The sequence below is a fragment of the Rhyacophila brunnea genome, unplaced genomic scaffold (genome assembly GCF_057557595.1).
Source record: "Rhyacophila brunnea isolate RB1 unplaced genomic scaffold, BYU_Rbru_1.0 scaffold_2, whole genome shotgun sequence".
Lineage (NCBI taxonomy): Eukaryota > Metazoa > Arthropoda > Insecta > Trichoptera > Rhyacophilidae > Rhyacophila > Rhyacophila brunnea.
The window spans coordinates 21958553-21974378 of record NW_028232859.1 but is presented as its reverse complement, the minus strand read 5'-3'; the positions used below and the strand labels follow the sequence as shown (position 1 = coordinate 21974378).

At 34.0% G+C, this 15826-nt stretch overlaps 1 protein-coding gene across 1 annotated transcript; it reads left to right on the top strand.

The window, feature by feature from the left end:
- Nucleotides 1–2141: 2141 nt before the first annotated feature.
- On the top strand, nucleotides 2142–15076 carry Mtr4 (exosome RNA helicase Mtr4). The gene is made up of 17 exons (XM_085946353.1): nucleotides 2142–2298; nucleotides 2401–2517; nucleotides 5594–5836; nucleotides 7675–7849; nucleotides 8001–8112; nucleotides 8315–8517; nucleotides 9470–9716; nucleotides 9809–9999; nucleotides 10094–10195; nucleotides 10440–10716; nucleotides 11543–11715; nucleotides 11878–12105; nucleotides 12240–12481; nucleotides 12602–12838; nucleotides 13026–13188; nucleotides 13276–13438; nucleotides 14869–15076. Exons 1-17 carry the CDS (start codon nucleotides 2231–2233, stop codon nucleotides 15024–15026), a joined length of 3099 nt encoding a protein of 1032 aa, XP_085802479.1. The 5' UTR covers nucleotides 2142–2230; the 3' UTR covers nucleotides 15027–15076.
- Nucleotides 15077–15826: the final 750 nt, after the last annotated feature.

Genomic DNA, 15826 nt, shown 5'->3' with positions numbered 1-15826 from the left:
AATTACTTCAAAGTAGGTTTTAAAATTTGGGAGACCGAATTTCCACAAGACTTCAAGAATTTAATTGCGACTTTAAACCAATTGCTACAACAGCTGTAGACAGACTGACTTATTTAAATGATATTCCTTTTTACTTCCAGGCAGATCGGTTTGAAAATAAATGTAGAAGTTTATGAGGGACTACATTTCTTGGAAAGTTGCGGAAAGTTCTAACATGTGCAGCTGTGGGGTTTTTTTTTATACCAAGTCAAAATAATACAATAGTATATCGATGGCATGTGAATTGATATTTAAGCATGATAAATTTCTGAGATAAAAACGTATACGGTCTCTACCTTGGACGAGCTTAGACCGCCTACCTGGAAATATCGCAGTTTTAACAAAAACGGTCGACAGAAAATAAAAATTTTAATTAGTGATCGGAATGTTTTCCGAATCTCGTGGCGAAAGGCTGGGTTCCAGGTCCAGAACCGCCTTGTAAACATTTTTAGGTAATTCGGCTAAACAATACACAGCTGTATGACAATACCCCAAGATTTGTATCGTATGTATACCTGAAGCTGGCCATGTAACGCCACCAGATTCTGAATCCGATCACTACTTATGATACATAATTACAATGAACAGATAAAAACATCAAAATAAAATAAAACGTATTAAGTATTTAATTAAAATATGGAAATTAATTTTAGTTCTCCGTTTATGCGCCCCCTTATGTTTTGCACTGTAGGCGGTTGCCTAGTTCGCCTATATGGACGCGCCGGCCCTGCCTATATAGTTTTACTTTTAGTGTGCTGTGGAAATCTGGGAAGAACTTTAGTGTATCGTGGATGAGAAAAGGTTGCGGAGCACTGCTCTATGGTATTATAACAACCATTCTTGTTCATATTATGATTTTGCAATAGTCATGATTTTGATTCCTCAAGAATTGTAATATCTTTAATATTTGATATAATATTATGTCACTTCAAGTTATGAACATCAACTGAGAGACTCTATAGTCAGTTTTATAATGCAGCCACATACGGACAATATTACACCCACTATTCAGAACCTATTAAGTTATCTACCATCGAACCATTACCTGGCAGCGATGGGTTTAATTCCAAATTTAAATGCAATATATTTCAATTTTACATTTCTGTTTTTGAATTTTCCACCATTCTAAACATGTTACTTTCTGATAAATTTATGCTATCAAAACAATTCAGTTTTTCAGGACAAATTTCTTCAATTATTTTTAACACACATTTCTTCACGAATTCCCCATCAGAAAAAGGCCTTTCTTCCTCACAAATAATTCTAGCGACATGATTACTGGCCCTAGTGGCCGGGTCATTCAATAAGTCCTCTTGAAGCTGCTTTTTCGGCGAGTCATCTTCCATGTCCCAAGTTCCAAGATTCATTTGGCTCTGCCAACTCCTCAGTAAGGCTTCTACTTTTTTCAGCCGGAGCGTTTCATCCAGCTTACTGTATGTTTTTAAATGTTTCGTGTCATAGTGTCTTTTAATGTTGTATGTTTTTAGTACAGAGATTGATTCCTTGCATATGAGACACGTCGCTATATTATTGGATTCCACAAAAAAGAAATCGGGTGTCCATTGCTTGTTAAACACACGGCGTTCTTCATCAATTTTTCTCCGCCTTTGCGATGACATTTTTATCTTTTTAATATTTTGGCGTCAATTATTACATAAAAGAAAACAAAAATATACGTTTATCTGACAGTTTCGGTAATATTGCCAACAAACTATTGATTTTTTACTTCATTTTCCTTTGAAATGGATACTAGAACTACAACATTCTACCGTTGTCAATGTAATACCATACAAAGAGCCGTAAGAAAAAGTCTGTATGTCTAAAATGTTAAATTATAATCAGTCATCAGTAACAGCATTTTTTTCAAATCAATTGCTAAATTAAACTCGTACAGCAATAAAATATATTTAAAAAAATCATTATTTTTACGATTTAATGCCTATATTAATATTTTTTGCATTATTTGGTTTTCTTATTACATATACCACGACTGCTATTTTGATTTGTAATATTTTGTTGCTATTTAATTTACGAGTAGCACGGCATGTTTTATTTATAGAGTTTGGACAATTTCCCTTATGGCAGCATTAGAAATAACGCTTCTCTTCATATTTCATATCCATCCATGGTGGACTAGTTGTTGTGTCAATAAGTTAGGTTATATTCCTACAATCATATTTTCTCTGTTGGAATGTCTCAAGTCGATGACTTATTTTCATGTTTTGATGATGAAGATGAAGCCCCATCGAATGAGCCACGGTAGGCAAATTACCATACCATAGGTCAATATTATATTTAATACTTACTTAATAATTTTGTCATGTCTCGATTTTCATACTTCAACTCACCGATTATTTTCAGTATCGTATCCGATGAACATAAGGATAATACAAGAATAAAAAGGAAACCAGAAAGCATTGACGAAAAAGCTCTGAAGAAACTTCGCGTCACTGATGACGAGCTACTGAACGATATCAAGTAAGTAACTAGCTAATCATATTTCTTTGGAGATCTGAACTAATGTCTCCTTTCATAATGCATACGCCGTAAGAAGTCATATAGCGAAATCCAATGAGGATGGATTTTTTCACTGTGCTAATGGAGATGTTCTTGAAAATAAAAATCGTACATACTGTGTTCATGTTCAGTTTGAGCTCACCCTTATCGGCTGCATACCGCCTAGTACTAATAAACGGCCACGATTGCTCTACGAACTGTCTGAAATTGTGTACGAGTCAAACCTTTGCGAATATAGCCAAAAGCTTTTCCTATATGGGAAATCAATGGACAAATCGGACATGCTATCCGTGTGTTTTGATGTATATAACATTGTATCTACAGGTATTATTTTTGACACATACATGTAACATTGATGTCATTATCAGAACACTACAAATCAAAAATATAAAACGTTAACATTAAAATGCCGCCAACGTTTGTAATACCTATGTTCAAATTTAAAATTTATTTATTTTACATAATATAATGAACATAACAAATTACCATGATGATACCATGTGATAGGCTGCGTGAACGAAATGTCAAAATGGGACATTTCACCTATATGTCATCCTAATATGGATCAACTACTTATAGTATAATTATTATAAAAGAGATATCATAATATTGAGATCATCCTAGACCTTTGCTATTTCTATGAGTCATCAGCTGTCCTAAAGATATAGAATAGAGCGGCTATCATGGTGCAGTGGGTAAGGCGCTGGCCTTCCATCCGGGAGCTTCGATTCCCAGTGAGGTCACAATATATTTATGTGATTTTTCTCAAAGCCTAGGTGTTTGTGATTGTTCCACTTCTATTACTAAATACACTACTGTTTCACTACACTTCTGTCATTGGGCCTCTTGGCCTGTTATGTTATAAAGAATATATATGTACAGTGACGCCCCTAGACAAAATGCCGCCCCTAGGCAGCGCCAAAATGCCGCTACACTTTTTATATAGTATTTTTTTTTATCATCCTTTCGTGACTCCAATATCTAATAAATGTGTTGTATGGAAAAATTATTAATATAATAATATATACTTACAATTAAATCTAATTTCAATGCCACCTCTACTTCAATAGACAGTATTGCGAGTCCACGGTTTCAGATACATTAAAAAATACACCTGACAACTTTCAAAACTCGCGAGTGACCGGTAAAAATATTTGGATACTTTAATTAATTAGGTAAGTATGTAAGTATAATTCAAATATAATTCACAAATCTGCACGTGTCATTGCTGGTTATGAAGGAGTGACGTCCAAGGACAACGGAAGTAAACTAGACATCGCGAACCCGACAAAAAATTACAGTCCTCTTAAACCTTCTATGTTAATTAATATATTTTATTTCCAAGAAGTGAACTGAATTTTTTAATTGAAAAATATTTCCGTTATTCCTAAGTTTGGGTACCTATTTCTATATATACCTAACGATTCTCGATTTGCCGCCCCTCGAGTTACTGCCGCCCCCAAGCGACGCTCAATCTGCCTACCCCCATGGGACATCACTGTATATGTATATATTATATAATATATATAATATACTTATATATATTATCAATGTTTATATCCTAAGTGGAAGCATGAGTGAAACACAACAAAATCGCCGGGTTTCGTCACCTTTTCTAAAATAAAATATGAGTAAAGTACACTCTCAGTAATCCGCCGCTCGATTATCCGACAACTACTATAATTCGTCGGTATTCGATTGTCAAATTCAGTAGTCCGCCGCGCACAAGTACACAACGCAGATGAGATGGGTTTATTTTGGAAACTTCTCTTTCGTAAAACGTACACTCATCGCGAAGAAAGTAATGTACGAGGGAGGAAAATGCCCAAGGACCGCATCACAATTATTATGCCGTGCTCCAATCCAAGCGGGACACACAAAATGAAGCTTTTTGTCATAGGGAAAGCCAGGAATCCTAAGCCGATCAAGAATATCTGCCTCACTGAACAACTGGTTGTGTCAAGTGATTTACTATTTAATATTTAGTTCATAAATATGTATAATTTAGTAAATACTTGATTTTGATTATAAATAAAACTAATTTGCTATTACAAATTTCTCAAATAAAACTATTTTTACGAAATACATGTTTTAATTTTTACCATATTTTGTATATATGCACTATAATCCGCCGCTTTCACTAATTGGCCGGTTGTCTGGTTATTGGGGTGGCGGATTACTGAGAGAGTACTGTACTTCAAAAGATAGATATATCTCCGTGAATACATAATATTTTTCAAATTCTAGTTTAGTTATTACTTTAATGTTTAGCAATTTAAAGGCTATGCCATGCCAAACAAAATATCAGAAGTTTGCATTAAAATATTGTTGAAATAAAAGCACTAATTGTGTGTTTTTATAGCTACAATATCATGATAATAATAAAATATTTATATACCAATTTTCGGTTTTTTGATTTACTTAGAAAGTAGAATTTATGCAAAGCAAAGAAAGCAAATATGTACTGGGACTATTTTCAATGACTAACGACTAAAATATTAATTCCTGTGACATGTACTAAAATTATTCACGGCCGATTCGTTCAAAGAGTTATGCTTAGCAAAACATACATTTTCACATGTCTGATAATAATCACAAAATTACTGAAATACCACATAAAAACTTGCTTGCATTCGAAAAAGAACATGAAGATTTGTCCCAGCATAGTAATAGAAAACCACAATACATTTCAATTTTGTGGATGAATAATAATTAAGCTACAAGAAATCCCGTAAAATCGTGTATTTCTCCAGCCGTTCGTTTGCATTGCCAGATTATTTCGCAACTAGTGTACATCTTTAAGCTATTTTATAAATGTTACCTCTGAGCAAAAGGCACACTTTATATACCATAAGCCACAATAACATTGGTGTTATGCGGCATTTATTTGGATTATTATGATATCATATTTGCCGTAAACTTAGATAGAATTCTTCTATTACAGAAAACTCTGGCATCCTGCAAGATTAAATACCCAAGTAAAGTTTTATTATATATATATTATGTACCTATATTAATTCTTAAATATTTGTTACAGTTTGGATATATTAGCATCCCGAATTGTGGTCCATACGTTAGAGACTCACGAAGGATGCACGCACGAAGTAGCTGTCCCGCCCAATCACGAGTACATTCCGTTGGTGATTCCCCAAGGCCCCCCAGTTAAACAGTACAAGTTCATACTTGATCCCTTTCAAAAAGAAGCCATTCTATGCATTGACAACAATCAATCGGTGCTTGTGTCAGCTCACACTTCAGCAGGAAAAACTGTCTGTGCAGAGTAAGTTGATTATTATCACATCGAAGTTACAATATAGTGCGTCAAACGTTCAAGAGATTTAAACAACCTTGTATATGTGTATGTGATTCATGTCAATAACTAAAAAACCAGTAGTCAATTCTGAAATTTTAATACACCAACCAACATGTCTTATTACATTTAACAAATGCGGTAATAAATGTAATTTAAAAAAATTGACTACCGCTGTGTATATTATTTTTACACTGATGATATATTTTATATAGTATCCTGAAACATCATTTTAAGAACTGCAGTTTACTATAGTTCATTTGATAAAAAAAATATGTTTATGTCTCTGAAACTTTGAATGAAACACTTTGAACATCATGAATTCAAATACATAATTGAAATATGAACAATAGATTCCTCATATTCTATCATTTCAAAAATAGAGTAATGTGTACTATTATTATTAGTGTGTAATACGTTATGAATAATTAATGCTTACCTTTTTTTTCCCTTTTATGAACTGACAATATTGTGTTTTGAGGTGATAATCTGTGATTTTGAGATTATTGTTCTCGATCTTGAAATTCTATATATTTGATGACGATATAATATACTTGTATCAAAAAAATTTTAAACTTAAAACAAAAAACAATACTAATCTGAAATTTCAGGATTGCAGTATCAATCCTGAGGCTGAATCAAGAAATCTAGCATTGCATAATTGTTCCTTAGAAAGTACTCTAATGTGCTATAATAAAATATTATAATTGAGCCCATATCTGGAAAACAAGCGTTATCGCGATAACGCTGTTTTTTGGTAAATTACGCGGCATACACATATATGCATATGTGTATGCACTCACCAAATATTACTTTAATATTCTAACAATAGGTGGCAGTAAACAGTCCAAACTGGCCACGCGTTCCACGCTGTTTATCTGTATACCATATTATCTATGCCCTACACAACATACAGTCCAACCAACTTATCTGAATAATGGTCAAAAATGAAACTACTAGAACCCATATGGACGCCATATTGAATACGCCATTTCTATGTCAGATTCTGTCAAGTTGTGAGTCTTGATTGGGTAGGTTTCGACTGTGGTTCCATCAATTTTTCAGATAAGTTTGCGGCACTGTACACACAATTCGTGCTTACAGACTGTGGCATTTCCATTTGTTCTAAAAAAGGCGTGACATTGATGAAACTAATTATTACGTCAAAAACGAATAGGTAGTGGTCAAAATTCTAAAATTTTTAAAGGAAAGATTAACAAGAAAACATCTTTGATGTATGTGGGTAAGTGTTGTCAGAAGTTGTGCAATACATTTTTTTCAGCCGTTGAACAAAATAATTTATTTTCCAAGTTTTGGGAAATGGGAAATAAAATCCAACGGGATGCAAAGTAAATGGAAGACAATTTGTCTTGTTTGCCTTTTATGAAGCCAACAAAGTGCTGATTGGTTAAAAAATATATTGGAATTTATCCCAATAAATATTAGAAATCAACACTTCAAGTGACTCACTTAAAAACTTAGGGTAAAGGATGTTACCATCAAAATCAGAGTTGTATGATTATTTTATGTTATACGGAAAAACAGCGTTAAATTTGTTACCGTATATTTTATTATGAACATGGTGGTTTATCCAATAAAGTTTTTTTGTTTAATAAACCGTGTAAAACTCAATCAGAATTAAATATTTTCGATTACGGGTATATCTACAACAACCAACTGAAATGTTTAACTGCCAATACCTCTGAACGCCGTTTTCAGGATAACGGTTGTTTTCCGGAGATGGGCTCAATTCCAACATACTGCATTCATTTAAGATGAAACATTTAATAAATAAATATTCTTTTTAGATATGCTATTGCTCTGTCACTGAAAAACAAACAAAGAGTTATTTATACGACTCCAATAAAAGCTCTCTCTAATCAAAAATACCGAGAGTTCTTTGAGGAGTTTCACGATGTCGGTCTCATTACTGGTGACGTCACGATTAATCCGTCTGCATCCGTCTTGATTATGACAACCGAGGTAATTTATAAATATTTATACTTAACTTTAATATCAAATTTAAAATTAAATGAACTGATTAAATCTGAATATTTTCAATTTAATTTTATAATATTATTCAAAAGTACCTACATATATCCATAATTTTCCCATTGTGTATATTTGCCTATAGATCTTACGTAACATGCTGTACAGGGGTTCGGAGGTAATGCGAGAAGTTGGATGGGTCATATTTGATGAAATTCATTACATGAGAGATAAAGAACGAGGAGTAGTGTGGGAAGGTAATTTTGCATTACATATTATATCCAATTTGAGTATCCACAGGTAACTTGAATGAAATATACATACAATATAATATACCGATACTATAGAGTCTCACTAACCGAGGACTATTTATTCTTAGGGACTTATAATCCAAACACTTTGGGCAAAAGCAAAAACCTTTTCTATACATGAGTTCATTTGTTTAAAATTTTCTTTCAGAAACTTTGATTCTTCTACCCGATAACGTCCATTACGTATTCCTTTCTGCGACTATCCCAAATGCCCGTCAGTTTGCTGAATGGGTATGTCGCCTTCACAACCAGCCGTGCCATGTTCTCTACACGGAATTCCGACCCACGCCGTTACAACATTACATTTATCCTTCAGGAGGAGATGGCATACATCTAGTTGTCGATGAACAGGTCAGATCTTATGTAGTACAAAGACTTTTTCCATCTATATATTAATGATCAATCATCTATTCCATAGACCAATAGGTAAACAACTCAAAAAACCTTGTTCTTAGATAATAGGCACGTACTGACTGTGAGCGAGCAGCCTTGGGCATTTGCTTCGCGAAAATCGCTGTGTGAGGCAGCTCGCGTACCGGCTCGCAACAAAATTAATGTCACGAGCAGCATCTTTGAGCATCGATAAACCGAGAATGATTGGATCGGGTCGCGGCAATGCTCAGGCGAGACGGCGCGTGTGTTTGCCTCGGGCGAGTCACGTACTGACTGTGCACTTTGCCTCATGAGGCTTTTACGTATATTATCTATGGCGAAGCAACCACGCGAGGCTCCTCTCAGTACGCGCCAAATGGTGTGGTTTGCACAAATTTTAATTTTAAAGCCTCGATTTCTGACAAATGCTTTTTTTTTAATTAAGTACCTAGTCGAAAGGAATTTATCAATGCACAAGAAGTTTTACAGTTTAACAAAGAATCAACCCAGATATTTCTGTGTATAATTGAATTAATGGTTGATCCCAGCATGGGCTATTCGATTTTATAACTTTTATTGTATTATGTATAACGAAAAGACATTTCTGCATATTATGTATTACATTATTAAATCAAAGCCTCAAAATTTGAAGTTATTTATCAGAATAGAATTAGGGTATTGTTATTTTGAATTAAATACATCAATTAAATAAACTATTGATGCAATCGAATTCCGTTAATACAGCGATAATCTTTTGTAATATTGAATCAAGGTACTAATGTTGATTCGTATCTGGTGTCAGGATCTCTCCAAACGTATGTATGTTCTATAAAGAATACTACATTTTAAAATTTTATATAAAAATTCATGAAAAAAAATGATTAAATTAAATCATTGTATTGTGTAGTAATCTGTTTTTTGTTTAATTTAGGGTCAATTCAAAGAGGACAACTTTAATACTGCAATGGCTGTCCTAGCAACTGCCGGTGAAGCGGCTAAAGGAGACCAAAAAGGCCGCAAGGGAGGAGTGAAAGGCGGCGGCCAGGAGAAATCAAATATATTCAAAATCGTCAAGATGATAATGGAACGCAACTTTGCCCCCGTCATTATTTTCAGTTTCAGCAAAAAGGACTGTGAAATTTATGCCATGCAAATGGCCAAATTAGATTTCAACACAGGTAATCATCATCTTGGAAAACAAATTTATTATTTTCAATACCATAAAATACATGAAAAAATATCTAGTAATTGAAATGTGTACTCTTTTTAGTCGAAGAAAAAAAGCTGGTTGATGAAGTATTTAACAATGCTATGGACGTATTGTCTGAAGAAGACAAAAAGTTGCCGCAAGTAGAGAATGTGTTGCCACTACTGAGACGGGGTATTGGAATCCATCATGGTGGTCTTCTGCCAATCCTCAAAGAAACAATTGAAATCTTATTTGCCGAAGGCTTGATTAAGGTAATGTTCTCGTAACAAACTTAAAATAATTTCATTTGAATGTGGGTTTGCCATCGATTAGCATTTAATAATAATTATAATTATTCATTTTCAGGCTCTTTTCGCAACAGAAACTTTCGCGATGGGACTCAACATGCCTGCTAGAACTGTACTCTTCACGAGTCTTCGAAAGTTCGATGGAAAGGATTTCAGATCAGTAAATATGTTTTATCAAGCTTTAATATTTTTTGTAGAATTTAGGTGTACATATTATAGTTGCTTTCGTAAAAACCAGTCAGGTCAAAAATCAAAAATATATATATATATTCATTTTGAATTCACATTTTTTATATGTAACAATATTTAATTGTCATTCATTAATAATAGCATTGCTACTTCACGTATATTAAAAGTACTATCATATGTTTCAATATAATATTATGTATGTAAATATTTAACAGATCTCTTCCGGAGAATACATTCAGATGTCTGGACGTGCCGGTAGAAGAGGTTTAGACGACAAAGGAATTGTGATTCTCATAGCTGACGAGAAATTATCTCCCGCCGTTGGAAAAGATATTGTTCAAGGAAGCGCTGATCCCATCAACTCCGCTTTTCACTTGACATATAACATGGTGTTGAACCTGCTGAGGGTTGAAGAGATAAATCCAGAATACATGCTGGAAAGAAGTTTTTTCCAGTTCCAGAATCAAACTAGTATACCTGATTTATACAAAAGTGAGATATACTTTTAAATAAACTTTTACATTATTTTTGTACATATGTATATTCGTATTGGGTCTTGACATCATTGCTAACTAAGAACCTCAAACATATTATGAATGTAAAAAACATATAATGTTTGAGGCTTTCACGGTTGTTTTTTATCGTAGTAGATTTTTGGGTTTCCACCGTGTGTCCTTCTTTACTCGACGTTTTGAGCTCGTTGCAGAGGCCATTATCAAGAGATTCTATCACTATCAGCATAATCCAATATTCGAGCCGGTATCCCTGGTCGTAACGATTGACAGATTACTCTGAGCAACGTTTACATTCACATACCTACACAACATTTTCATCATAAAACATATCATCTCTTAATAATGGCTTCTGCAACGAGCCCGAAACGTCGAGTAAAGGACACACGGTGGAAACCCAAAAATCTACTATGGTAAAAAACATAATTTGCTGTTGGTTATTTAGATATGTTGGCTGTTGGAACCACGATTTTCTTGCATGGAATTCATGTTTTCTCGCTATTTCTGTGAAGTTTCATTGTACATTTAAATCCCGGTTTTACATTTTTATGTCCCTCAACTTACGTCATTAAAATTAAAAATCCACTTTATTTGAACACATTCATTTCAATGCATTCCAGACGGATCTGTCAATTTTTATTTATAGACATGTCTGCAATGCCCAAGACCAAGGTGACACAATGCAAGTGAATAAGTTTTTTTACAGTCATTCAAATAATGTATCAGCAAATAAAAACATTGTCAATTCAAGAGAAATAAAACTTATTATCATGTGTACAGTGATTATTTTTTATTTCATGTTTCAGAGGTGACAGAAAAACATGAAGAATGCAACAAAACAGAAATTGAAAATGAGCATTCTGTGGCGTCTTATCATGGTATACGATCTGAATTGGATGACCTGGGAAATCAATTCAGATCTTTTATCACAATGCCTCAATATTTGAAACCATTTCTTCAACCTGGTAGATTAGTAAAGGTTCTATTATTTTATATCTTCCAAGCCCTCGTAATTTTTCCCATAAAAAATACTCAGATAAACTTTGACAATTAGCAAAAATATTTCATATCCCTAATTAATTAATATTAAATATATTCGATTTGTAATATTCCTCATGATTCTGTTTATGACCTTTCTTAGATAAAAAGTGAAAAGGATGAATACGACTGGGGCATCATCGTGAATTTCAGACAAAAAAACCCTGGTCAGAAAGACAACAGGAGAGGTTTGAAGGGGAAGAATTCAGATGATTCCAATCCTCTTACGGCAGAGTGTGTTATAATAGTTGATGTATTATTGCATGTTGAAAAAGGTTCAAACACAGAGGAGGATAGTGATACTCCGCCTCGACCGTGTCCCGAAGGCCAGGTAAATTATATTTACATTATGTACTCATTATTATAATATTATGTACATACTTTAAAAAATGAGTCAATAAGTGATATCTATAAATTGAATATAAAATTGCTGTAAATTGAAGTTATTTCTTTATAATTTTGTAGTCTGGCGATGTTGAGGTGGTCCCTGTAGTGCACACTCTTATTTACCAAATAAGTTCATTGAGAGTCTATTACCCAAAAGATTTGAGGCCAGCTGACAATCGCAAGTCTGTACTCAAGAGTATAAGTGAAGTGAAGAAAAGATTCGCTGATGGTCCGCCACTGCTCAACCCTCTGAAAGACATGCAGATAAAAGATGACGTCTTCGTTGACTGTGTCAAGAAGATTGAACAGTTTGAGGAGAAGTAAGTTAGACTATATCTTAATGACCATGATTGTAAACTGCCAAGTATTAAGGCACAAGAGATGACACTGAATTTTTGACAGAAGGCAAATTGATTTAATTAGCTCATGATTTTTTTCAGATTATATGCTCACCCACTTCACAATGATGCAAAACGATCTGATTTATATACGGCTTACTGTAAAAAATTGGAACTCCTTGCAGAGTTAAAATCATATAGAGAAGATTTAAGGAAAGCAAAAAGCCTATTGCAAATGGATGAACTCAAATGTCGCAAAAGAGTATTACGGCGGCTTGAATATTGCACCTCAACTGATGTCATTGAAATTAAAGGACGTGTGGCATGTGAACTCAGCAGGTAAATTACATACATAGTGTCGGTACCCATTACTCCGGTTAGTGACTTCATTTTTTGAAAATGAAAAATATCTTAATTTATCATAAATAATTTAGTAATACCTAGTACCTATGTAAATTTTGATGATTTCTGTAATGCTAATATTATGTATCATGATCTTCATTTTGTTTTTTGTTTGTATTTTTAGCGCTGATGAGTTATTGATGACTGAAATGATCTTCAACGGGTTGTTCAATTCATTGACTGTCGAGCAATGTGTAGCTCTTTTAAGTTGTTTCGTTTGCGATGAAAAGAGTTCAGAACTTCCCAAATCCACAGAAGAACTTTCCGGGCCCCTAAGGCAAATGCAGGTAACTTCTTTGATAATACTCATCCATAATATAATATATCATTTACAAATACATCATACTAACTGCTACAATATTCATAATTTACAGGAATTAGCAAGAAAAATTGCCAAAATATCGACAGATTCTCAACTGGAGATGGAAGAAGATGCATATGTGGAGAAATTCAAACCATTCCTGATGGATGTCGTTCTGTCATGGTGCAAAGGAGCTTCCTTTTTACAAATTTGTAAAATGACAGATATTTTTGAAGGTACGAGGGTGGGTCAATAATTCCTTAGAAAAAAGCATTAAAACAGTTTTTATTTTTGTATTTTTTTTTTATTTCTCAACATAATCTCCTTGGAGCTCAATACACTTGGTTAGACGTTTCTCAATTTTTTTTAAACCGTCAGAAAAATAAGTTTTCGGAAGGTCCTCAAAATAAGCATTTGTCCGATCGATGACTTCTTCATTTGAAAAAAAACGTTGTCCACTTAGCCATTTTTTTAAGTTTGGGAAAAGGAAAAAGTCACTGGGGGCTAAATCTGGCGAATACGGTGGGTGGTCGGCCAATTCGAACTTCAATTCTTCAATTTTAGCCATTGATCGTAAACATGTGTGAACACGGGCATTGTCCTGATGAAAGAGGATTTTTTTCCTGTTTAAATGAGGCCGTTTTTCTTCAATTTCGTTTTTTAGCTGGTCCAATAAAAATGCATAATAATCCCCTGTTATTGTTTTTCCTTTTTCCAAATAGTCAACGAAAATAATTCCACGTGCATCCCAAAATACTGTAGCCATAACCTTACCAGCTGATTTTACGGTTTTCGCCTTCTTTGGACATGATTCGCCTTTCGCAATCCACTGCTTTGACTGTTCTTTCATCTCGGGAGTATAGTGGTGTATCCATGTTTCATCTACAGTCACAAAGCGACGAAAAAATTCATCCGGATTGCGTTGCATGAGCGACAACGGGGCTTTAGAGGCCACCACCCTATTGCGTGTATTGTCGACTGTGAGCAAACGCGGCACCCATCTTGCAGAAACTTTTTTCATGCCCAATTTGTCATGTAAAATAGAAATGACGCTACCTTTTGAGATCCCTGTAACCTCAATTATCTCACTCAACTTTAATCTTCGGTCACTTAACACCATATCGTGGATTTTATTGATCATTTCTGGTGTAGTCACCTCTACAGGACGTCCTGGGCGTGGTTCATCCTTTGTTGATGTACGACCACGTTTAAATTTATTTAACCAGTTATAAATAGTTGCAAGTGAAGGAGCAGATATGCCGTGAACTAAATCCAACTCATTTTTTATTTCCTTTGCTGTTAACCCTTTTATATTAAAATGTTTAATAACAGCTCTAAACTCAATTTTCTCCATTTTTGTAAACAAGCATTTTTTTTTTTAAATGTACGAAAATAAAAAACAACAACCCGACCAATCTGATTGAAACTTCGCAGCATACTGAATCGGTAGTGCCGCTGCATGAAAACAAACCGCTTACAGTACTAGTCGCGCCACCTGTCGGCTTTCTAAGGACTTATTGACCCACCCTCGTAAATTAATGAAATTCTCTAAATACTGAAATACTAATATGTTTGTAACCTTATTTTTAAACATTTGATGATTATATTTAATGACAAATAACAATTTGAATTTAAATGTTGGTTGACAAATTTATTTCTGTTTTAGGCTCCATTATAAGATGCATGCGCCGTTTGGAAGAAGTTCTCCGGCAGTTATGCCAAGCGGCTAAGAATATTGGCAATAATGATTTAGATACAAAATTTAATGATGGAATTAAACTCCTCAAAAGAGATATTGTATTTGCTGCAAGTTTATATCTTTAATTGCCATATTTTGTAATTATATAATTTAATAAATATTTTTTTTTAATGACGATTTTTGTTTTCATTAACACTTATAGTCGCATCCATTGACTACCAGTTAATACCTAATAATTAAATAATGATTAATAACTATTAGAGTAGAACCGTTTCTGGGTAAAATAATATAATTCAAGTAAACATGTAAATTATACTAATACCTACTTGTAATATTTAACTGGTCTAAAAGAAAGTTGATAATTTATTAATGAACCAATGATGTCAAAGAGAAAAATTTTAGAATGATTTTAAATATTGAAATTGAAAGTCAATAAACCATACATGAACCATACCTTGAGCTTAGACAAATAAAAACACAACAAAAAAATGATTTCTCCAGCACTCTTTTTGGAAAAATTTGTTGGATTTTAATTTCGAAACACTAGTGTCAGGGTTTTTTAGAAACCCAATCCCTAATGGAACTGCCAAAAAATTCTCAGTGTCCACTCGAATTCCGGAGTGGTACAGGTCATGGCTGGAGAGGGCTGACAGGGCTCTAGCCTGGGGGCCCGGGCTGTCGGGTTGACCAGATAAGTGAGATAAACACATAAATTTACTTTAATAGCAATATATTTTCTGATTATTATGTGTCCTAGTAAGTACTAATTAAGTACCCTTAATTTGAACTAAAACACAATTTGAAAAACGTTAATGTAGTATTTCCTTTAATCTTAGCGGTAGGTAGGAGGCCCGCCAAATATCCTAGCCTGAGGGCCTGTTTCAGGATGTGGGGGTCATGGTGTGGGTACACCGAGTGCAATAGA

What these genes read in the sequence shown, in the direction of transcription:
- Mtr4 (XM_085946353.1), top strand. Translation starts at nt 2,231, where the DNA reads ATGTCTCAAGTCGATGACTTATTTTCATGTTTTGATGATGAAGATGAA. An exon ending in GACCGTGTCCCGAAGGCCAG is followed by an intron (nt 12,106 to 12,239) that starts GTAAATTATATT and finishes ATAATTTTGTAG; the next exon opens with TCTGGCGATGTTGAGGTGGT. An exon ending in GGCCCCTAAGGCAAATGCAG is followed by an intron (nt 13,189 to 13,275) that starts GTAACTTCTTTG and finishes CATAATTTACAG; the next exon opens with GAATTAGCAAGAAAAATTGC.